Here is a 25283-nt window from a genome sequence, read left to right on the forward strand (position 1 = left end):
GGAGGTTGCCAGCCAGAGGAAGAGCCACACAAAAACCCCTCCGATGTCTCCTCTTAGACTGTCTAGAAATGGCCAGACCCTACATCTCCATCTTGATGGTCCCCTCCATCCACTGGGAGTTCAAGCCGATCATTGTGCCTGAGCAGTCCAAAGAAAAACATCCTAAGGACCAGACCAAACCTTCCAGGCTAAAAGCCTCCACTGTTAAGCACCCAGCTATGGAACCTGGGACAACAATGAGACACAGTAGGGAAAAAAAAATCCTTTTGAAGACACTTGGGTGGCTTTGCATTGTATGTAAAGTCTCATGTTTGCATAAATGTTCATGGTTTTACAATGTATCTGTTTGTCTGAATGTCTGTGTAACTCCAAATGCAAACCATCCCACCTTGATACCTAACTTCATGCCCATACTGAATGTACCACGGATCCATGCCTACACTGACAGCCTCCTGCAGTATATGGAAGCAAGGTGAACAAGGCATGTCCCCGGGCATGAATTTTTCTGGTTGTGTTGCTCTTTATGGGCAAACATCTCTATTATTTCCCTGACCTCTCCGAACAAATGTGATGTGAATGAGCAGCCAGCAATATCTTTGAGGCAGGGAATTGTAGAGCCTATAGGGAGCCAGTGGATTAAGGTTACCAGAGATTGGGGTCCCTGTTGGTCTATGTCCTTCCTTGCCTCGAAAGGGCCACACTGATCCTGTGGCCCTCACCCTCATAGTTTGAGACACTTAACCTGCTCCAGTTGTATTCTTCTTTCATGTAACATTGTTTCAATTTCCACCACCATAGCAGGTGACAGTGAATGTACTTGGGCAGTAATTTCCAGTCTCTGCCTCCATGTGTTGTTCTGTCTGGTAGAATATCCTTGACTTTCCTGTTGCTTGCCATTCCAATTATTGCTCCCTTGCTAATTTTTTCATTGTGGGCTGGCTTGTATTTCAATAAGTTCAACACAAAATATCCCTCATGTCTGACAATGCTTTATTTTATTGAAATTACGTAAACAGTACAAAGAATACTAATAAAATTACTTACAGGAACATCATCACTAAAATCTATTGCATCCAAATCCAAATACTCAGGAGTATCCATTGTTCATCCAAGCACATTTTGGGCAATTGCTTGCCAAGTACAATATTCCTAGAAATACAAAAAATACATCATGAAATATAATTACAGATACACGAGTAATCTTTTCACTTTCAAAGATTTCATGCCACGTAAAAATATAATTATACTTGAACAAACTTACAAGCAAGAAATAGGAGATAATCCAAAAGCTTCTTCTACAAAGAAGAATTTCAAAATAATTTAAGAGATAATGATCAAGGTTTGTGAAGGTTTGTAGCTCAGGTTGAGGTTTAGGGTGTAGGTTTGCTCACTAAGCTGTAGATTTGATATCCAGACGTTTCATTACCTGGCTAGGTAACATCATCAGTGGCGACCTCCAAGTGAAGCGAAGCTGTTGTCTCCTGCTTTCTATTTATATCTTTCTCCTGGATGGGGTTCCTGGGGTTTGTGGTGATGCCATCTATCAACCCCTCAGAAAACGAACAGGAAATGACATCACCACAAACCCCAGGAACCCCATCCAGGAGAAAGATATAAATAGAAAGCAGGAGACAACAGCTTCGCTTCACTTGGAGGTCGCCACTGATGATGTTACCTAGCCAGGTAATGAAACGTCTGGATATCAAACCTACAGCTCAGCGAGCAAACCTACAAGCGAGCAAACCTACACCCGAGATAATGATCAGCCAAGGCACAAACAACTTTCCTGTTCTCCAAAACAGTGCAACTGGATCCTTCATGGACGAGGAGATAGGGTTTCACATCCCTTCTAATGACATAGCTCTTATACACAACAGATGTGCAATGTTCATTTTTTAAAATATCGCTATAAAACTAACTGAAGAAGGCAAACCCAACTTATACTTAGAAACAATGTTTCTCCTTTAGAAAACAAACTCTTACTTAAAATCTTATAATCATAAACTCACCTCCTGACTCCCCAAAGCCTGTCCATCATCTGCAAGGCAAAAACAGGAATGTGATGGAATACACCCCATTCTTGCCTGGATGAAGCGCCACCAACATTCAAAAACCTTGACACTATCCAGACCAAAACAATAAATGTGGTTGGGACCACACTCACAAACATCCAGTCCCTCCAGCAGTGACACTCAGTAGCAGCAGTATGTACCAATTGCAAGATGCACAGCAAAAATTCCACCAAATATCTTGAACCATCCCTTACCAAACCCATGATCACTTCAATCTAGGACAAGGGCAGTAGATACAGGTACATGGAGATGCCAACACCTCCAAGTCCCGCTCCAACCTACTCACTATCCTTCAATGTTTTTGATTCAAAATCTGTGTTTCAATACGTTATCCTGATCCTGAAGCTATGGTCTCTAGATTGCTCCGCAAGAGGAAATATCCTCGCTACATCTACTTTGTCAATCCCCTTTAGCATCTCAATTAGATCTCCTCACATTCGTCTATGGTACGAGTATCGAATGAGCTGCCAATAGCAACATTTAAAAGGCATCTGGATGGGTATATGAATAGGAAGAGTTTGGAGAGACGTGGGCCGGGTGCTGGCAGGTGGGACTAGATTGGGTTGGGATATCTGGTCGGCATAGACGAGTTAGACCGAAGGGTCTGTTTCCGTGCTGTACATCGCTATGACTCTATGACTCTACCTCCAGAGAGTGGGAGTCCTAAATAAACTGATCAAGTTCTGTTCATAAGACAAATCCCTCATTTCTGGAATCAACCTAGTATAATATCCTTTCTGAATTGCCTCCGATAAATGACATCCCTCCTGACACAAAACTATACACAATACTCTAGATATAGTCTCACTAATGCCTTATGCAATTGCCCCAAAATTTTCCTACTTTTATATTCCATACCTTTGGCATGTAATGCCAAAATTCCATTTGCCTTCCTTATCACCTGCTTACCTGCATAGGAGTTTCCTGCACATCATGCATGAGGGCACCCGGATCCTTCTGCCCTGAAGCAAAGTTTCTCTCTGTTTAGATAATTTGCTGCCTTTCTATTCTTCCAACCAAAATAGAAAACTTCACACTCATTTACATTAAATCCAATTGGCCACAATTTGGCTCATTCACCTAACCTATCCATATCCATTTCTAAATTTTTTACTACTTTTCTGCAACTTACTCTTCCAACTCGTTTGGTGCAATCTGAAAATTGAGCTATAGTACTTCCTATCCCTACATCCAATTCATTACATTAATATAGATTATAAATAGTTGGAGCCTGAGGACTGAACCATGTGGCACCCCGCCAGTTACACCTTGCCGTCCAGAAAAAGACCCATTTATCGCAACTTGCTGTGTTGTTGGCTCCCCAATCCTCTATCCAAGCAAATAAGTTACTCCCAAACCCTCGTGTACAACTTCTTGTGTAGCACCTGCCTCAACCTTACTTCCATGTAGAGAATTCAATACCCTAACTACTCACTGATCAAGAAGTTTCTTTCACTCATCACCATTGCTTCTTTTTCATATCACTTTTAAGTTATACCCTCTCATCATTCTTGTTCCTTTTATGAACAGGAATAGCTCCTCCCTAACTCCTCTATCTAGGCCGCACATGATTTTAATAACCTCTATCAAACCTCCTATCAGCCTTCTTCACCCTAAGGAGAACAGTCCCAACTTCTTCAAACTATCCTCATAACTGAAGTGATCAATAGATTTGAACAGTACTTTTGGAAGATGGCAGCAATTGGTTGCCATACAATTAATATTAATATACATATTAATGGCTAATTTCATGCTATATTGAATAAAGCTGAATTTAAAAGAAGCCCAGTAATTTATTTTCAAGTATTTAATATTCTGCTTGAAATGTATGCGACTGATTAATTTGAAGAGACCAGTGTTTAACATTTCACTGTTTCACTAATGTTTTTTAAACTTGCTGCTGTCTTAATTGTAGTCAAACATTTCCACTGAATTTCCTCCAGCTGGGATCATTTTGTGCTTACCAAAACACCGACCGCAAATATGGCAGTGTGCAGGCAGAAAGACAGCAAAATATTGCAGCCCATGAAATTAAAACATAAATGTTCTTGGACTAATGCTAATTTTATTTTCAACAAACTAAATATGAACTTGAGATTTTTTTAGCAATCATTTTAGAAATAATCAATTATCTACAAAAGGAGCTGCACTCAAACACAGAACAAGTCATTCGTCAAATGCTTTTTCACGTACGTATTCTTCAAAATAACCTTCACAAAATTTCAAACTTTCCAAGATTGGAAGTTCTCTCTTTTTTCCTTATTCGTAAGATATCTTCTCATTATATATCTAAGAAAGAGGCTTGGTAATTTGAAATTAAATTGCAAAAAATAACTGAAAATCTGGCTCTTCCTCTTTTCCTTTGCTCATTACAAAAATGGAAGTGAGATCTAAATATTGTGATGCTGAATTCCACATCTCCATCTAACGGGAATACTAATAAATGAGGCGAAGAGAATGGTGAAAATATTTTTCAGACTGCAAACATCCTTGCGATCATCATTTGATAATTCCCACTCTAGCACTGTCAAACCCCAGAAAGAAAATCACATCTTGTTGAATTAGGTGCAAATCAGTTTTTAAAATGCACACCAACTCTATAATTACTGCTAAGTGCCCTTACTGGCCCTGAAAAGCTAACTTCATATTTACGGGATTTTCAACTTATCCACAATAATAAAACAAAAATCCACATTTTTAAAACAATAAGAGAAGTGAATTAATTCAAGTATTGTGTTTGAAAATTTAAATTTATTTGGGCACCCCTGTACCTATTTGTTGACCTAATTCTACAGTGCACCAAGACATCTAGATTTAAATAGCCATGGTGAAAGGGAGATTCCCACCAGAGATTACAAGGATTTTCTTTGTCACTGACTACAAAATCCAGGCCTGTGTTTCATTAATGTTTATGCCATTTACAGACAACATGATTCATATGTTCAGCAACAGAATTGCTTTGACAAAAATTGCAGTGGAGTGTGTATTCTCAAAAATTTAGTTTAATTCAAACAATGAGACAAGTTGCAACAAAAATAGCAGGTTTATGTTAGCTTGGGTTGAAATAACCTGATTTCATGTTCACTCAGCATAGTCTTGTCTATAATCTTCTAAATTAATTTATAATTTTGAAATATTAACAAGGATATAACCAGGAATCATATATGGCATCACTAATCAAATTAAGAGTATACAATACATAATAATTTGGAAGGGCAATTTAATATTAGCTTTGTTAATGAAACTTTTGATCTTCAGAATAATGGCAAAGAATCATTTATCATCCATGCCTACATGAGCTGATATAATATATGACTCATTCAGCTACTGCTCCATGAGAGTTAGATACGAATTTGCAAGAGTCTGATAGTAATCGTGAAAGCATGTATCTGCATCAAGATGGTGGAAGGAAAGTTGGCTCAATCATACACATTAGGTTAGTCTCCAATTTCATTTCTGGTTTCTGCTAAGTTTGCAGGAACTAAGGTATCTTTCTCCTAATTACCATTCATTCTCCTGCACTGAAAATGCAAATGGAGGGGACATCAAGGACAGATCATATATGGTTGCAAGGTTCCATTCACAGCAAAATTTAGACCATCTGGCTATTAGACTAGATGGGATTGAGGTTCATAAGGAGGTGGTATTAGCAATTCTGGAAAGTGTGAAAGTAGATAAGTCCCCTGGGCCAGATGGGATTTATCCTAGGATTCTCTGGGAAGCTAGGGAGGAGATTGCAGAGTCTTTGACTTTGATCTTTATGTCATCATTATCTACAGGAATACTGCCATAAGACTGGAGGATAGAAAATGTTGTCTGCTTGTTCAAGAAGGGGAGTAGAAACAACCCTGGTAATTATAGACCAATGAGCCTTACCTCGGTTGTGGATAAAGTGTTGGAAAGGATTATAAGAGATAGGATTTATAATCATCTAGAAATTGTTAATTTGATTAGGGATAGTCAACATGGTTTTGTGAAAGGTAGGTCATGGCTCACAAACCTTATTAAGTTCTTTGAGAAGGTGACCAAACTAGTGGATTAGGGTAAAGTAGTTGATGTGGTGTATCTGGATTTCAGTAAAGCGTTTGATAAGGTTGCCCATCGTAGGCTGTTGCAGAAAATACAAAGGCATAGAATTGAGGGTGATTTAGTGGTCTGGATAGAAATTGGCTAGCTGTAAGAAGACAGAGGGTGGTGGTTGATGGGAAATGTTCATCCTGGAGTACCACAAGGATCTCTTCTGGGGCCACTGTTTGTCATTTTTATAAATAACTTGGATGAGGGTGTAGAAGGATGGTTAGTAAATTTGTGGATGACACTAAGGTCGGTGGAGTTGTGGACAGTGCAGAAGGATGTTACAGGTTACAGAGGTACACAGATAAGATGCAGAGTTGGCCTGAGAGGTGGCAAATGGAGTTTAATGTGGAAAAGTGTGAGGTGATTCACTTTGGAAGGAGTAGCAGGAATACAGAGTACTGGGCTATTGGCAAGATTTTTGGTAGTGTAGATGAGCAGTAAGATCTTGGTGTCCATGTGCATAGATCTCTGTAAGTTGCCACCTAGGTTGATAGGGTTGTTTAGAAGGCATACAGTGTGTTAGCTTTTATTGGTAGAGGGATTAAGTTTTGGAGCTATGAGGTCATGTTGCAGCTGTACAAAGGTCTGGTGCAGCCACACTTGGAGTATTGCATACAGTTCTGGTCGCCGCATTATAGGAAGGACGTGGAAGCATTGGAAAGGTTGCAGAGAAGATTTACTAGGATGTTGCCTCATATGGACGGAAGGTCTTATAAGGAAAGGCTTAGGGACTTGAGACTGTTTTCATTAGAGAATAGAAGGTTGAGAGGTGACTTAATAGAAGCATATAAGATGATCAGAGGATTAGATAGGGTGGACAGTGAGAGCCTTTTTCCTTGGATGGTGATGGCTAGCATGAGGGGACATAGCTTTAAATTGAGGGGTGATAGATATAGACAGATGTCAGACATATGTTCTTTACTCAGAAAGTAGTAAGGGCGTGGAATGCCCTGCCTGTGATAGTAGTAGACCTTCCAACTTTAAGGGCATTTAAATGGTCATTGGATATACATATGAATAATAATGGAAGGGTGTAGGTTAGATGGGCTTCAGATTGGTTTCACAGGTCAGCACAACATTGAGGGCCGAAGGGCCTGTACTACACTGTAATGTTCTATGTTCTATACTTGCATAAGTAATAGCAATAACAGTGTGGCACAGATTAATCCTCATACAATTTTCTGTCAGCAACATATAAATCTGAAGTGGTAAGGGAAAAGAGAGAAGTTAAAAATAACTGTAAAAATGAATAACCAAAATATGCAAGCTTACCCAATAAATATGTAACCACTTGAAGTTTTAACAGACTTGCTTAATTTGTTTCGGCATCCTGCTGATTCCAGAAAACTGCCGAAAGTACACATGTGACTAAGCTAAAATTTCTATATTTTTGCTTAAATGCAACTGATAGCATTTTGCTTTGTATTGGAGGTAGCAGAGCCAAGATTGGCATCTTGGATAAGTACATTGTTTTATGATGACAGTCTGAGTAAATTGAGCCAAAAAAGACATCACCTCATTGAAGAATCCAAGATTCTGCAGGAGTTTGACAAGGTAGACAAGAAAGTTATTTCCCCTGGCCAGTAAATGCAAAACACAGGAACAAAATCTCAGAACAAGGGGTCAATCATTCAGGTTTGAGTACAGAGGTTTCTTCTCTTAAAATGTTGTAAAGCTTTGAAATTCTCTGCAGTTTTTCACCACATCGTAGTTTAACTACCAGCCCTTCATGAGAGACTTTTGTCAAATGCCTGATGGAAGTATTGGTACAATGTCATCATTCCTGATGTGAAACAAGATGCTCAAATTCAGAGAAGTTAGTCAGGGCTGACCTTTCTTTGCTAGACTGGCAATTGTAAGCCACTTTACTTCCATTTGTTCAGTGTAAATCAACTTAAAATAACAAAGGGAGTCAGATAGATCTTTGATGCATTCTTGCTCAATCCCTATGCTTAAACATGGGCGTCACATGGATCATTTACTGCTTTATTGAATACCTTCATGCTGTTCACAAGTGCAACCCCAAGTTCTCAGCATTACCATTTCAACTCTCCACTGCACTTTCTGCACTGTTGCAATTAAGCTTGAGGAATATCTTATTTTTTCAGCTAAGCATTGTGTAACCGACTGTTTTGAACACAAACTTTTCTGAACAGATTTTAAGACTAACCCCACTTTTCCTTCAGTGGGAAAAGCTGGCAAAGTGAGATGAGGGTTCTGGTATTTCTGGCAATTAGGAGGACAAATGAGCACATTAGAAGTTGTTTTAGCAGACATGGGTAGAAAGAAATATGCTGTAGTGATTGGAACCAGGTGGATCTTACTGACTGTGAGATCCTTGATTGGCGTTATTAATCTGGGCCAATCAGGGAGCCTTGACTGACCAATCTAACCAGGAGAATCTCCTCAGTTCAGGTGACTGACGCCAAGCTGGCTGGCCACACAGCCAGCGTAAATTGCAATTATTTTGGGGGAATCTGACTCCCGAACTAGATGATCTACACATCCAGTTCATTACTGGTATTCCTTTTTATTGAGAACTGATTTCTGAACTGGGTGATCTTCACAGCCAATGTGCTATAGGTGTATTTCAGTTCTCATTAGGGAACTGTTGTTTGACTGGCTGGTTACAGCCTGTATTTTACTTTTCTTGCTATATTTTGAAAAAAACACTATACAGATTTTGTGGCAGGGCTTAGCCATTGCAGTCTTTTTTTTTTTGCAAATGTTTTCACTTTTTTTTGGTGTTTGGACTGAGCCGCTGTGAGAAAATGCACCTTTCCAGATGAACTGTTTCTCTGAAGGGAAGCCTGGCCCTCTGTGCGTGGACTTGGCCTGTGTAAAGACTGAACACCTGTGTGAGTGCTGGAAGTGAGCATTTGCTGCATATTGGAGTGGACCATCCCCTGTGAGTTAACTGCACATTTTATAATGAACTGTATTCCTGTAAGTGGGCCTGGTCCTCTGTGGATTGACCAGGGCTCCATGGAAACTCAACACCTGTGTGTGTGTGCTGTGGGGTGTGCATTTGCTGCTTTCAGGAGTGGACTTTCCACTAGAGTGAACTCTGCCTTTGGTTTTGGGCTCTGTTTTTGGCATACTGGAGTGGACTCTATTTCTGACCATGCACTTTGTATACTGGGAATGGACTCTGCATTCTGAACAGAGCTGTTTATGATAATGGACTCTGTGTACCAGAGGGACTCTGTCTTGTTGCTTGTTGGTTTTATCACGTCTCGTGTGTCCCGGGGTCCGGCAGGCCTTCCTGTGAGCTGGGAGGCTCAAAAGTCTTCTCGAAAGCTGTTACCCTGAGAGCCGGAGGGTAGATAGGCCATCCTGTGAACCTGAAGGTGGGTAGGCTGCCCGAAAGCCAGAGGGTGGGTAGGCCACCCCGATGCTGGTAGCCCCAAGAGCCGGAAGGTGGGTAGGTCATTCTGAGCGCTGTCATCCCAAGAAGGGTAATCTGGACGGACTGTCCTAGAGGTGGCCGGAAGGTGTGTCAAAGCAGCTGAGAGCCAGAAGGTGTGTAGTGGCAGGCTGAGATCCGGAAGGCTTGTGGGCTGCCCTGCATGCTGTTGTCCCAGGTCTAGACGGGCTGTTCTAGAGATGGCAGGAAGTTGAGTCAGGGCAGTGAATGGGCCAGATGGCGTGTCGGGGTGGTCGAGAGCCAGATGGTATGTAGGGGCGTAATGAGAGCCGGAAGATGGGTAGTCCATCCCTCAGTGCTGTCACCCCGGGAAGGTACTGGGGCAGGCTGTCCTCGAAGTGGCCAGAAGGTGCAGAAGGGCGGTTAGGGAAGCCAGAAGGTAGGAAGGTTGCCCTGATCGCTGATGTCCGGGCAGTCCTGTGGGGAAACAGGACTAGCTGTTCTAGAGGTGGCCGGAAGGTGTGTCAGGGCAGACAGAGAGCCGGAAGGGGCATAGGGGTAGGCTGTCTTTGAGTGGCCAGAAGGTGGGAGACAGGTGGTTTGCTGGGTTGCCAGGGGTGTCTGAGATATATGCACTGTTTTATTGTTTGGTTTATCAGACTGTTTGTATGTGATTGCATCTACTGTTTCTTTCTTGATATGATAAGGGGGATTTGAAGTGAACTGGTTGTACAGGTGGGGTTTGGGGGTCTGGCTTTGCTGACGCTTTCTCCTGTAAATTGCTGATACTTGCAAATTGCTGTTCATTGTTAACTGTTTGTAATTTATACCGGTTAATAAAATTTTTAAAACTAACCGGGAGAGTCTCCTCAGTTCAGGTGACTGACTCCAAGCTGGATGGCCACACAGCCAGTGTATACTGCAGTTGGTTTTTGTTTTTTGGGGAACCCTACTCCTGAACTAGCTAATCTACACATCCAGTTTGTTACTGGTATTTCTTTTTTTTTGAGGACAGATTTCTGAACTGCCTGACCTTCACAGTCAATGTGTTATAGGTGTATTTCAGTTCTTATTAGGGAACTGTTGTTTGACTGGCTGGTTACAGCCTGTGTTTTACTTTTTTTGTTTTATTTTGAGAAAAGGACTATACTGATTTTATGGCAGGGCTTAGCCATTGCACTCCAGTGTTTTGTGTCTGCACTTTTCTTTTTGCATGTGTTTTCACTTTTTGGTGTTTGGACTGAGTCCCTATGAGTCAATTGCACCTTTCCAGATGAACTCTTCCTCTGAAGATAGGCCAGGCCCCCTGTGGGTGGACCAGGTCTCTGTAAAGACTGGACACTTGTGTGGATGCTGGAAGGTGAGCATTTGCTGCCTGTTGGAGTGGACTTTGCATGTTGCAGTGGACTCTGCCTGGGTGCTGGAAACTCTATTGTGAGAATTTTATTATAGTATGGGGGTTTAGTAATTGATTGTATTTGGTTGCGGGCCAGAGTGGGCTAGTCAGTCTTGGAACTGGAGAGTCGATGAGTGGCCTGGGGGAAAGCAGGCTGCGGTGGAGATGGGGAGGGTCTGTTAGTATGCAGGGTGGTCGGGGGCCAGGCAGCTGACGGCCTGCCTGTAGGAAAGCTGGTCAGGAGAGGGGTAGCCATACGCAAGCTGGCTGGGGGCCAGAGGGTTGATGACCGGCCTGGAGGAAAACGGGCCAGGAGTGGCCTGTCAGTACCGGGGGTGGGGGGGGTCTGGCAGGGCTAGGCAACTGATAGCATTCTTGCAGGAAAGCCGGTATAGGGCAGGCCGGTCAGTACGCAGGGAGGCTGAGTCAGGCAGCCGAAAGCACCCTGTAGGAAGGCTGACTGGGAGAGGATCAGTCAGTCCGCGGTGGGGGGGGAGGAAGGGGATTGAGAGCCAGACAGCCAATGGCCAATCTGTAGGAATGCTGGCCAGGCGAAAGGGTCAGTCAGTACGTGGGGTGGCCGGGTGCTGGAAGGCCGACTGTAGGAAAACAGGTCTGGATGGTTTGGTCAGTATGAGAGTGACAGGGAGTCAATGGCCAACGACTGTGCCGGAGGAAAACGGGCTGGGGAGGGTCAGTCAGTAAACAGGGCAGCCAGAGAACGGACAGCCGACCACCAGCTCATAGGAAAGCGGCCCGGAGTAGTCCACTCAGCACGCAGGGCAACTGGGAGCTGGGTGGTCGACGACCAGCCCAGAGGAAAGTGGGCCTGGGGAGAGTCAGTCAGGACACAGGGCGGCCAGAGACCAGAAGGCCGATGACTGTCCTGCAGGAAGGATAGCCAAGGCTGGTCTGATCAGTACGTGGTATGGACTGCTGTCAGCTGTTGTTTTCTAAGCTATATTGGGTCTGTGCTCTCTACACTGTTTCTCATTTGATTGCACTATCCAAGGGAGGAGTCAGGCTGTTTTAGAGGTGGCCGGAAGGTGTGTAGAGGCACTCCACAGTCCTGGTACGTCGGGGTGGGCAAGTGCCAGAAGGTATGTAAGAGTGGACCCAAAAGCCAGAAGTGGCATTGGGCGGATCGAGAGCCAGAAGGGACGTAGGGGTGGTCTGCCTTTGAGTGGCTGGATGGTGGGAGGGACAGGTGGGTTGCTGGGGGTTCTGTGTGCTATGCACTGTTTTTCATTGGATTGCACTTCTTGTTTGAGTGCATTACTGTTTTCATTTTGGTGACTGAGAATGGGATTTGAGGTTTGTCCTCATTCTCTGTTAACTGATCGATTTACTGGTGGGGTTTGGGTTTGGGGTTTGGCCTTGCTGCCCATTCCCTTGTAAATAGTGAACTGTTGCTTTTTGTTTATTGTTAACTATTTTGTATTTTGTACTGTTTCATAAAATAAGGCAAAAAATATAAGCAGGACAGAGTCTCCTCACTTCAGGGACTGACTCCGAGCTGGCTGGCTACAGCCAGTGTAAAAAAAATACAAGCAGGAGATTAGAATCTCCTCAATTCAGGTGACTGACTCTGAGCTGGCTGGCCGGCCATACACAGCCAGTGTACTGTTGTTGGCTTTTGTTTTTGGGGACCTGATTCCTGAACTGCACAGTTTGTTACTGGTATTCCTTTTTTTGAGGACTCATTCCTGAGCTGGCTGATCTACACAGTGTGTTATTTGCTGTATTTCAGTTCTCATTAGGGAACTTGCTTGCAGCCTATGTGTTACTTTTTTTTGTGTTTTGTTTTGAGAAAAGGACTATGCTGATTTTGTGGCAGGGGTTATCCCTTACACTCTGGTTTTCAGTGTCTGCACTTTCTTCTTTACATTTGTTTTCACTTTTTGGTGCTTTGGATTGAGCCCCTGTAAGTCAACTGCACCCTTCCAGATGAACTGTTTCTCTGTGAGTAGGCCTGGGCCTCTGTGAGTAGATTAGGTCTCTGTAAGGATTGTGTGAGTGCTGTGTGGTGAGCATTTGCTGCATACTGGAATGGACTCTACCTTCAGGAGTGGACTGAGCCCCTGTGAGTTACCTGCACATTTACAATGAACTGTATTCCTGTGAGTGGATCTGGTCCTCTGTGGATGTACCAGGCCTCAATGGAGACTGAACACCTGTGTGTGTGCTGTAGGGTGTGCATTTGCTGCCTTCAGGAGTGGATTCTGCACATTGCAATGGACTCTGCCTGCAGGTGTGGACTCTACCTGGGTGCTGAGAATCTCTATTGTGAGGATTTTGTAAACTATGTTACTCTATGTGGGTCTTGTAATTGATTGTGTTAGGGATATTTGCATGTGTACTTGAATGGTTGGAGGTTAGAAGTTTGGCTGGGGACTGAGGTGCTGGGGTGGGGGAGGAATCAATAGTGCGCTCGGGGGCCGGGTGGCCAATAATTGACCCGGAGAGATGCAGGCTGGAGTGGGCTAGTCAGTATATAGAGAGGCCGGGAGCTGGAAGGTCGATGAAAAGCCTGAGGAAAAGTGGGCTGAGGGGGTCTGTTAGTATGCATGGTGGCCGGAGGCCAGGCAGCTGACAGTGTGCCCGTAGGAAAGCTGGTCAGGGGAAAGGCAACTGGCTGTATGCGAGCTGACTGGGGGCTGGAGGGTCGATGACCAGCCTTGAGGAAAGTGGGCCAGGAGGAGCCTATCAGTACGCGGGGCAAGGCTGCAGAAATGATGGTATAGGGCAAGCCGGTCATTACGTGGGAAAGCTGTGCCAGGTGGCCGACAGCAGCCTGTAAGAAGGCCGACCGGGGGAGGACTAGTCAGTATGCAGGGGGAGGCTGGGAGCTGGAATACCAATGGCCAGTCCATAGGAATGCTGGCCAGGTGAAAGTGTCGGTCAGTACGTGGGGCGGCCAGATGCTGGAAGGCCGACAGCCCGCCGGTATGAAAGCAGTTTGGGGTGGTTTGGTTAGTACACATTGTAACCGGGAGACGGTGGCCGACTGTGCCAGAGGAAAGTGGGCTGGGGAGGGTGTGGTGAAACGGTTAAAAATTATGTCCCAATACATGTGTGAATCTAACCGGAATGGAGGTGTTGCTTAGTCCCATGTGAATCTTCTTATCTGTATGTAACCAGAATGGAATGTGTTTTTTAGCCTTGCTCTGCTGTTCACATGAATGTTTATATCTGGAAAAGAGTATATCAGCTGGAAAAGTCTCCAGTTCGGTGAGTCTGCTCCGGGGTTACGTTTAACCGCCGAGCGTGGGTTGTTGGCAACCGCTCTACGAGAACTGACGGCTCCCAGTTTTGGTAACATGTAGAGTGAGTATAAGCCAGACCCGTTCTGGCGACGCTGCGGGGAATAAAATGCCCATATTCTAGCAGACTCGCCTCTTGGTCGTTTGTTCTGTGTCAGACTACTCTCCTACGAACCTGACCTTGAGAATTTTTTAAAACAGAGGGTCAGTCAGTATGCAGGGTGGCTGGAGACCAGAAGACTGACAACCTACTCATAGGAAAGCGGTCTGGGATAGTCTGGTCAGTATGCAAGACGACTGGGAGGTGGGTGGTCGACAACCAGCCTGGAGAAAAGTGGGCCTGGGGAGGATGGGTCAGTATGCAGGGTGGCCAAAGACCGAAGGCCGACGACTATCCTGCAGGAAGGCTAGCCAAGGACTGTCTGATCAGTACATGGTGTGGACTGGTGTCAGGTGTGTGGGTTACCCGGGGACAGGAGGACATCAGAGTGAGTTGAGTTATGTAATCAGTAGTTTTTATTGTTGAATGTTTTTTCCGGCAAAACTGTGTATGTAGACTGCTTTTCTTTGTGCTTGGGTGCAGGTGTAAAGTGTTTGCAATTGTATATTGTCGGCTTCTGCCTGCTATAAACTGTGCCCTTAGGGTCTGAAATTGACTTTTTTTTTCCCCTGGATTTCTGTCCTTGTGGTCCCTATAAGAGGACAGTCACCTGTGTGAAAATTCCTCATATGCATTATGTAGTGTTTGTTTGAGAGATTATGGTCTATCGCTATTTCTCGTGTATAGTTACTGTTGTGTGCGTAACTATGAATAAAAGATATTAAACAGGGCAGTTAGAAAGTCCTCACTTCAGGGACTAATTCAGAGCTGGCTGTGGACAGCCAGTGGACTGTGCACATGTAAATAAAGGGTGACTTGGTGATGGGATACTGATATTTGTGGAATTATTTCAGTGGCGATGGGAGAAAACAGTGCATGCTTGAAGAACATTTGCTCACAACAGTTGTCTTTGAGTTGGGGTAACCACTTCTGGCATCATGCAATTATTTGGGAAGCTTGACTCGTTCCATCCTGCCATGGAAGATTAGGCCCAAGATGTGGAAAGAATGTTATACTTTTTCCAAGCAAATGACATAGGGGCAGATGAAAAGTAACCAGTAATCCTTCTGATTGCTTGTGGACCTGCAGAATTTTCAGTTATTAAAGGCTTAACTTTTCCAGAGGCATTAGACACTAATCATTCCAAGAGTTGAAGGATTTGGTTAAGGAAGATTAGGACCCTAACACACCTCTAATTCTGAAACACTAGCAGATTATGTGGCTGTTCAAGAACCAGGGAAATCCGAATTGGAATTTTTGATGAGATTAAGACAACTGGCAGAGGCATGTGATTTTGGGTTAAACCTGAATGAGATGCTCAGAGGCTATTTGGTATGTGGAATTAATGATACAAAAGTGCCTAATAGATGAAGCCCAACTAGACTTTGAAAAGGCACTACTACAACTGGCTTTATCCTTAGAAAATGCAGCATGGGAGCTACATGGCATCCCAATAAAAGTGAACACTCTCACCTGTCCAACTGAGCTTTGGAAACACCACTCCAGTGTAGGCAATCACAAAGCGTCACACACAGCATATCCTGAGTAGAGGAATGCTCGGCCAGCCCACAGCAAAACCTGACAACAAAGCTGAGCCTCGGTCAAATGGCTAAAGGTTGTTCAGGATCTGGGCTGGGAAACCATTATAGTTGCTGTCGGAATGCGGACTTGAGACAGCAAAGGAATCCTGCAAGCCTGACTGGAGTACAGTGCACACTCTGGAAAGTCCACCTACATGTGTGGATTGGAACAGTTAAGTTGCTTCGCAACATCCAAATCAGAACCAATTGAAATTCATGTTTGGTTAAATGATCACCTGGTTCTCAAGGAGGTTGATACCAGCACAGCTCTATCTGTAGTTGCAAACACTGTATTTAACATGATTTTCTATGGAGTCCTATCGTTCTATAGTTTTGTGCAAGTTATCAGCCAGCCTGAGAACATACACTGGGGAACTGATACAGATTAAGGATATGATTTTGGTTCCAGTCTCTTATGAGAAGCAGTTAGTGCAGTTACCACTGATTGTAGTACGAGGCTTGGGCCCAAGGCTATTGGGGTGGAATTGGCTGAGAAAGATTCACCTTGATTGGCTGAACACTTTTTGATTAGAAAATGGCTGCCTTAGTGAAGTCTTAATGAAATATCCAGAAACTTTTCAGGAAGGGCTACGGACTATAAAGGGGCCAAAGCCACTTACGTATTGACCAGGAAGCAATTCTGCAGTTTTGCAAGGTCAGCCCAGTACCATTTGCCTTGCAGGCAAAAGAAGAGGCAGAAATCAGGATGCTGGCATTAAACCAGTGCAGTCTGTGGAATCGGTCTTACCGATTGGGAAGTCTAACAGCTCAGATCGCCTTTGTGGGGATTTTAAACAAATGGTAAACTGCTTCTTGCAGCTGGATAAATACCCAATATCTTGCATACAGGAATTGTATGCAATATTGGCGGGGGGGGTACTGTCCTTCACAAAGGCAGACGTGAGCCATGCCTACCTGCAGTTGTGAATGGATGAGGAGTCCCAGATGTATGCCACAATTAATATCCATAATGGTTTGTGCCAACATATGAGACTGTCATTTGGGTATCATCAGTCTTCGCCCTGTTCCAGCAGACGATGGAAAACATTTTACAAGGGCTACCTGAGATTGCCATTTATCTGGATGATGTGTTAATAACTGGGAAGACCAATAAAGAGCAATTGGAGAACTTGGACACAGTGTTTAAAAGTTTCGCCCAGATGGGCATATGTCTTACAGAGGAAAAATGTGTTCCGGGCATCCCAAGTTACCTACTTGGGTTATAGAGTAGACAAAACCTGGTTATATCCATTGGAACATAAAGTGAGGATGATCAAAGGTGTCCCAGCTCCCACATCTGTACCACAGCTTAGGTCTTTTCTTGGGTTGGTAAAATATTACACCATCTGGCCTCAGTCCTAGCACCTTTTATATCTGCCATTGACAAAGGGCCAGCCTTGGACATGGTCGCATAAGCAAGTAGTAGCCTTTAGGGAAGTGAAAATGCAGCTGTCTTCTAAGATGCTGGCCCACTATGATCCGAAATGAGAGGCAGTGCTGACATGCGATATCTCCCCTTACGGAATTGGAGTAGTGTTGCCTCACCAGTGGCCCAAGAGAGAGGAACACCCAATAGTGTATGCTTCCTGGACTTTGGCTGATGCCGAAAGCAAATAGGCCAGATAGAGAAGGAAGGCTTGGCGGTCGTCTTTGGTGTGAGAAGGTTCCATCAATACCTTTACGGACATGAGCTTGTCATAGTAACGGGCCACAAACTTTTGGTAGAGCCACTTAAAAAAGACAAGACAGTGCCACCCATATCTTCTGGTCGAATACAGCAATAGGCCCTTATTCTGAACGCACACAAATACAATTTGGAACACCGTCCAGGAAGCCAAGTGGCTAATGTAGATGTCTTGAGTTGACTCCCACAGGCAGATACTCCACCAGCGGTGCCTCCCCTGGAAAAGTCTGTTCTGATTTTAAACTTTCTGGACACCCTTCCGGTCACTGCTGTCACTTTCCAACTATGGACACATAAAGATCTCTACCTTTGTCAGCTATCAAGAAAACGTCAGAATCTGGCAAAACTAAAATAGCTGGTGGTAATGAAGGAAACAGAAGGCTATCACAATCAGAAATGAAACCTTTCTGGACCTGGTGAGCCCAGATCACCGTCAAAGATGGCATATTACGATGGAGAGCAAGAGTGATTATTCTGAATAAAGATCGCCGACAGATACTGACTGAACTCTATTAGTGTCATCCAGGGTTTCCAAAATGAAGATGCTGACAAGCAGTTATGTCTGGTGGCTAGGACTGGATGCCGATATTGCTGCATTGGTGGGGCAGTGCCCAGAGTGCCAATAAGGACAAAAGTTGCCGACACTGGCACTCCCACATTCGTAGGAATAGCTAGACCTGGTTGCATATCGACTATGCCAGTGTTTTCATAAGCTCAATGTTCCTGGTCATTGTGAAAGCTCATTCAAAGTGGTTGTACATGCATAGAGTTCATTCAGCAAACTGAATGACAACTGAAAAGTTATGAGCATCATGATACATGGACTCCTGGAAGTATTGGTCATGGACAATGGTATGTCATTTACCATCAGGGATTTTGAGTATTTCTGAAAGTCGAAAGGCATTTGGAATCAATTATCCATCCATCATCCAATGGTCTAGCAGAAAGTGCGATCTAAACATTGAAGGCAGGCTTAAAGAAACAGGCTCACTTAATACTAAACAGTGCTGGTTCCTATTTGATTATAGGACTGCCCCTCACACAACTGTAGGAATCACTCCAGCAGAATTTACTGATGGGAGTAGATACACACCAGGTTAAATCTGGTAATCCCCGACCTGGATGGGGGAAAGAGGGTGAAACAGCAGCAGGAACGCCAATGCCGGCCACATGTTTCCTCTGAGCAAGAGGGACAGTTTACTTCGGGGAATGAAGTTTAGTGCCAGAACCATGGAAATGGCCCTGCATGGGTACGATGGGAAGTTGACAAGAGGTCAGGTCCCATGACTTAACAAAGTTCAGTGCGTGAGGCAGTCCTGAACAAACATGTGGATACTTGAAAGTTGCTACCTCTCAAACGGGACAGCAGCAAAACATAACTTGCTCCGCAGAACAGCCAGAAGGCCTGTCAGAAATCATGGGTTCTCTCCCTTCGTCATATATCAAGAAAAAGTCAGAATCTGAGATGGATGCAGCCTCAATATCATTATCATAGAATCATAGGTCTGTTTGCGCACTGTACATCTCTATCGGTCCAACTAGTCCATGCTGACCAGTTATCCTAAATTAATCTAGTCCCATTTGCCAGTACTTGGCCCATATCCCTCTAAACACTTCCTATTAATGTACTCATCCAGATGTGTTTTAAATATTGTAATTGTACCTGCCTCCACCACATCCTCTGGCAGCTCATTCCATACACGCACCACCCCCTGCATGAAAAAGTAGCCTTTTTGGTCCCTTTTAAATCTTTCCCGTCTCAGCCTAAACTTAAGCCCTCTAATTCTGGACTTCCCCCAAATGAGGGAAAAGACCTTGTCTATTTACCCTATCCATGCCCCTCAGGATTTATAAACATCTAAGACCACCCCTCAGCCTCCGACACTCCGGGGAAAACAGACCCATCTTATTCAGCCCCTCCCTTTAGCTCAAACCCTCCAACCCTGGCAAAATCCATGTAAATCTTCTCTGAACCCTTTCAAGATTCACACATCCTTCTTATAGAAGGGAGACCAAAACTGCACACAATATTCCAAAAGTGGCCTAACAATATTTGGATAATCGATAGTCACAGGTGAGGTGTCAGAAGACTGGAGTTTGGCTAACATGGTGCCACTATTTAAGAAAGGTGGTAATGAAAAGTCAAGGGAACTATAGACATTGGTGGTGGCAAGTTCTTGGAGGGAATCCTGAGGGAGAGGATGTACATATATTTGGAAAGGCAAGGACTGATTAGGGATAGTCAACATGGCTTTGTGCGTGGAAAATCATGTCTCACTAGTTTGAGTTTTTTTGAAGAAATAACAAAGAGGATTGATAAGGGCAGAGCAGTGGACGTGATCTATAAGGACTTCAGTAAGGCATTTGACAAGATTCCTCAAGATAGACTAGTTAACAAGATTAGATAATATGGAATACAGGGAGAACTAGCCACTTGGATACAGAGCTGACTCAAGGTAGAAGACAGGGTGGTGGAGGGTTGCTTTTCAGACTGGAGGCCTGTATCAGTGGTGTGCCACAAGGATCGGTGCTGGGTTCACTGCTTTTCTTCATTTGTATAAATGATTTGGATGTGAACATAGGAGGTATAGTTAGTACACTTGCAAATGACACCAAAATTGGAGGCATAGTGGACAGTGAAGGTTACATCAGAGTACAACAGGATCTTGATCAGATGGGCCAATGGGCTGAGGAGTGGCAGATGGAGTTTAATTTAAATAAATGTGATGTGTTGCATGTTGGAAAGACAAATCAAGGCAGGATATACACTTAATGGGGTAAGGTCCTAGGGAGTGTTGCTGAACAAAGAGACCTTGAAGCGCAGGTTCATAGTTCCTTGAAAGTGGAGTTACAGTAGATTAGATAGTGAAGAAGGTATTTAGTATGCATTCATTTATTGGCCATAGAACTGAGTATAGGGGTTTGGATTATCGCCGGTAGAAGAGGAGAAAACGCTCTCGAGATGCTCTGGACACAAGGGACAGGTTATGGCCCGATACATGCCACTGTGTCAGAATCTGATTTGGAGGAACCAGACCTGGGGTGAAAATGTCACAGGAGATAGTGATTGTAACCAGGTGGATCTTATTAGAACATAGAACATTTACATTACAGCGCAGTGCAGGTCTTTTGGCTTTCGATGATTTCATGGGTCGATGCAACAATCGAAAGCTCATCTAATCTACACTATTCCATTTTCATCCATATGTTTATCCAATGACCATTTAAATGCCCTCAAAGTTGGCGAGTGTACTACTGTTGCAGGCAGGGCATTCCACACCCTTACTACTCTCTGAGTAAAGAACGTACCTCTGACATCTGTCCAATATCTATCACCTGTTGGGGAGATTTCACTGGGGTGTTTAATGTAGGGCTAGGGAGGGTGACACTAGTTCTGCAACAGACACTTCTAGCCCTGAAATGGTTAACAACAGCCAAGCGAGCTGCTGCTGGCGACTGCATGAGTACCTGGCTGGAGTTTGTAAGGGATATGCATAATGTTAATTAAATCTTGGAGCCTGTAAATACCAGCCAGTATCAATTGCCCCATCGATACTCGGGATTAATAAAGAAACCGATCGGAATCTGTAACTGTTAGACAAGTGTGAATTGCTCTATCGGAACCTGTAACTGTTAAGTGTGAATGGCTCTGTTTAAGTCTAAAGTTGATAAGTGTAATTGTCAATTTAGTTAAACTGAAACTATTGAAAATGGCTAGCCTGTCAGACGCATAGTAATTCCTTGAAACAATGAACTATTGAATACGGGATCGGAACCGCTCCCGGGGATGGCTGAGCCATTGTCAAGCACAGCAGGAGCTGGACAGGCACTTCGATGCGGCCGATAGGAGGACGGATCCCCAGTGCGCGCAGATGAATGGACCAATGGGGAAGGCGAACTGACCGGGGACTCCAGACAGCGCGAAGTATAATTGTGTCAAGTTTGAACGAGAAGACACAACGCCTTCTCCAACGAATGCATGCTTGTAGATTCGTTGTACCAGTTAAGATTCTGTGAATAAACTGCTGTCTGCGTCTAACCATAGTTGCCAGTGTGAGTCTCTCCTTCCGAAAGAACACGCAAAGACGGGACCCCGCGGGTCCGTCTTAACACACCCCTCAATTTAAAGCTATGTCCTCTTGTGCTAGCCATCACCATCTCAGGAAAAGGGCTCTCACTGTCCATCCTATCTAATCCTCTGATCATCTTGTATGCCTCTATTAAGTCGCCTCTCAACACTCTCTTTAATCCCCAGGTCCCTCAGCCTTTCCTCACATCTCCTTCCCTCCATACTGGGCAACATCCTGGTAAATGTCCTCTGCACCCTTTCCAACACTTCCACATCCTTCCTGTAATGCGGTGACCAGAACTGCACTCAATACTTCAAGTGCAGCCGCACCAGAGTTTCATACAGTTGCAACGTGACCTCATGGCTCCGAAACTCAATCTCTCTACCAATAAACACTAACACTCAGCATGCCTTCTTAACATCCCTATCAACTTAGGTGGCAACTTTTCAAGGATCTATGCACATCAACACCTTGACTATGAGATCCTTGATTGGCATTGTTAACCTGGGACAATCAGGAAAGCCCTGACTAACCGATTATAACCTGGAGGTTTAGAATCTCCACAGTTTAAGGGACTGACTCTAAAGGAAGGAAATATAACCAGGAGATTTTGAGTGTCCTCCGTTTAGGTGACTGACTCTGTGCTGGCTGGACCACAGTCAGTGTGTTACAACTGCTGTTGGTCTCTGTTTTGGGAGAACCAGATTCCTTAACGGGCTAAACTATATAGCCAATTTGTTCATTAGGTATTCCTTTTATTGAGGAATGATTTCTAAACTGCCTGATTTACACAGTCAATGTGTTTCAGGTGTAATTCAACCCTCATTAGGTGAAAATAGATAAGTACCCTGGGCCTGATGGCATTTATCCTAGAATTCTCTGGGAAGCAAGGGAGGAAATTGCAGAGCCATTGGCCTTGATTTTTATGTCCTCGTTGTCTACAGGAATAGTGCCAGAAGACTGGAGGATAGCAAATGTGGTTCCCTTGTTCAAGACGGGGAGTAGGGATAACCCTAGTAAGTATAGGCTGGTGAGTCTCACTTTTGTTATGGACAAAGTCTTAGAGAGAATTGTAAGGGATAGGATTTATGAATATCTGCATAGGAATAATGTGATCAAGGATAGTCAGCATAGTTTTGTGAAGGGCAGGTCGTACCTCACAAACCTTATTGAATTCTTTGAGAAGGTAACTAAGGAGGGAGAGGAGGTTAAAGCGGTAGATGTGGTGTATATGGATTTTAGTAAGGCGTTTGATAAGGTTCCCCATGGTAGGATACTGCAAAAAAATACGGAGGTATGGCATTGAGGGTGAGTTGGAGGTTTGGATTAGGAATTGGCTGGCTGGAAAAAGACAGAGGGTAGTAGTTGATGGTAAAGGAGTGCAGTTACTAGTGGTGTTCCGCAAGGATCTGTTTTGGGACCATTGCTGTTTGTCATTTTTATAAATGACCTGGAGGAGGGGCTAGAAGGTTGGGTGAGCAAGTTTGCGGATGATACAAAAGTCGGTGGAGTTGTTGACAGTGAGGAAGGTTACAGCGGGATATAGATAAGCTGCAGAGCTGGGCAGAAAGGTGGCAAATGGAGTTCAATATAGGTAAGTGTGAGGTGATTCACTTTGGTAAGAGTAACAAAAAGATGGGGTACTGGGCTACTGGTCAGATATTTGGTAGTGTGGATGAGCAGAGGGATCTTGGTGTCTATGTACACCAGATCTCTGAAAGTTGCCACCCAGGTAAATAGTGCAGTGAAGAAGGCATATGGTGTACTGGCTTTTATTGGTAAAGGAATTGAGTTCTGGAGTCCTGAGGTCATGTTGCAGTTGTAGAAGACTCTGGTGCGGCTGCATCTGGAGTATTGTGTGCAGTTTTGGTCGCCATACTATAGGAAGGATGTGGAGGCACTGGAACTGGTGCAGAGGAGGTTTACCAGGATGTTGCCTGGTATGGTAGGAAGATCGTATGAGGAAAGGCTAAGGCACTTGGGGCTGTTTTCATTGGAGAAAAGAAGGTTTAGGGGTGACTTGATAGAGGTGTACAAGATGATTAGGGGTTTAGATAGGGTTGACCATGAGAACCTTTTTCCACCTATGGTGTCAGCTATTACGAGGGGGCATAGCTTTAAATTAAGGGGTGGTAGGTATAGGACAGATGTTAGGGGTGATTCTTTACTCAGCAAGTCGTGAGTTAATGGAATGCCCTGCCAGTAGTAGTCGTGGATTCTCCCTCTTTATGGACATTTAAACGGGCATTGGATAGGCATATGGAGGATAGTGGGCTAGTGTAGGCTAGGTGGGCTTGGATCAGTGCAACATCGAGGGCCAAAGGGCCTGTACTGCGCTGTATTTTTCTATGTTCTAACTGTTATTTCACTGGCTGGTTACAGCCTGTGTTATGCTTTTCCTTTTTACTTTGAAAAAAGGGCTATGCTGACTCTTGTAGCAGGGCTTAGCCCTTGCACTTTGGATTTCTTTGTATTTTGAATGTGTGTTCACCTTTTTTTGTGGTTGGACTGAGTCCCTGTGAGGAAATGCACTTTTCCAGATGAGCTGTTTCTGTGAGTAGATCTTTGCAAAGACTGAACACCTGCATATGTGCTGGGAGGTGAGCATTTGCTGTGCCCTGGAGTTCAGGAGTAGACCCAACCCTTGAGTTACCTGCATCTTTACAATATACTGTGCCCTCGTGAGTGGGTCCGGTTGGCTATGGATGGGCCAGGAGTTGGAGGGAAGGGGGATGGGCTGTCCTAAAGGTGTGTCAGGGCAGTCTGCGGGCCGAATGGTGTCTGGGTAGGCAACAGCCAGATGGTATGTAGGGGCAGACCTTCTGTCAGAAGACAGACATACTGTCCTCAGTGCTATCACCCCAGGTCGGTACTGGGGTGGGCTGTCCTAGAGGTGGCCAGAATGCGCAAGAGGATGGTTAAGATGTGCTGATTGCTGTTGACCTGGGGGAGAGTGGAGGAAACAGTTTGGGCTGTCCCAGAGGTGGCCAGAAGGTGTGTCAGGGCAGACTGAAAATTGTAAAAGACGTGGGGCTGACCGAGAGTTGGCATGGGTCTTGGGGAGGACTGCTTTTGAGTGACTGGAAGGATGGCTTACTGGGCTGTCAGATATCTATGATATATGCACTGTTTTATTGTTTGGTTTATCGGACTATCTGTAGGTGCTTGCGTTTACTGTTTCCTCCTTGATTGATGTAAGGTGGGATGACGTAGATCCTCATTTCCCTGTGAACTAATTGTACGGTGGGGTTTGGAGTCTGGCTTTGCTGCCCCTTTTTGTCTGAAAATTGCTGTTTCTTGTATACATCTGTTAATGTTAACTGTTTGTTTGTAATTTGTACTGGTTAATAAAATAACCAGGAGATTTAGAATCTCCTCCAGTTTAGGCGACTGACTCTGTACTAGCTGGGCCATGGTCAGTGTGTTACTGCTATTGTTGGTTCCTGTTTATTTTTGTGGGTGGGGAAGGAGATGATTCTTAAACTGGCTGGTTTACAAAGTCAGTTTTGTTAACTGGTATTCCTTTTTTTTTATTGAGGACTGATTTCTAAACTACCTGATTTACACAGTCAATGTGTTTAATTTCTCATGAGGGAACTGTTGTTTCACTGGCTGGTTACAGCTTGTGTTACATTTTTTTTTCTCTTTTGAGCAAAGGACTGGAATTGGCTGAT

At 44.2% G+C, this 25283-nt stretch overlaps 1 protein-coding gene across 5 annotated transcripts in view; it reads right to left on the reverse strand.

Annotated features, from left to right (window-relative positions):
• Positions 1-25283, reverse strand: part of sncaip (synuclein, alpha interacting protein) — a 121479-nt gene that overhangs the window by 72068 nt on the left and 24128 nt on the right. For all 5 annotated transcript variants that reach the window (XM_087998186.1, XM_087998175.1, XM_087998197.1 and 2 more), the window contains exon 2: positions 1045-1149. In XM_087998186.1, the coding sequence (XP_087854312.1) occupies positions 1045-1101 (57 nt within the window). In that variant the 5' untranslated portion in view covers positions 1102-1149. The remainder of the gene's footprint in view (positions 1-1044; positions 1150-25283) is intronic.

This window comes from Chiloscyllium plagiosum, unplaced genomic scaffold, assembly GCF_037043375.1.
Source record: "Chiloscyllium plagiosum isolate Xiang-an unplaced genomic scaffold, Cpla_swu_hap1 HiC_scaffold_2, whole genome shotgun sequence".
In the NCBI taxonomy this organism is placed as follows: Eukaryota; Metazoa; Chordata; class Chondrichthyes; order Orectolobiformes; family Hemiscylliidae; genus Chiloscyllium; species Chiloscyllium plagiosum.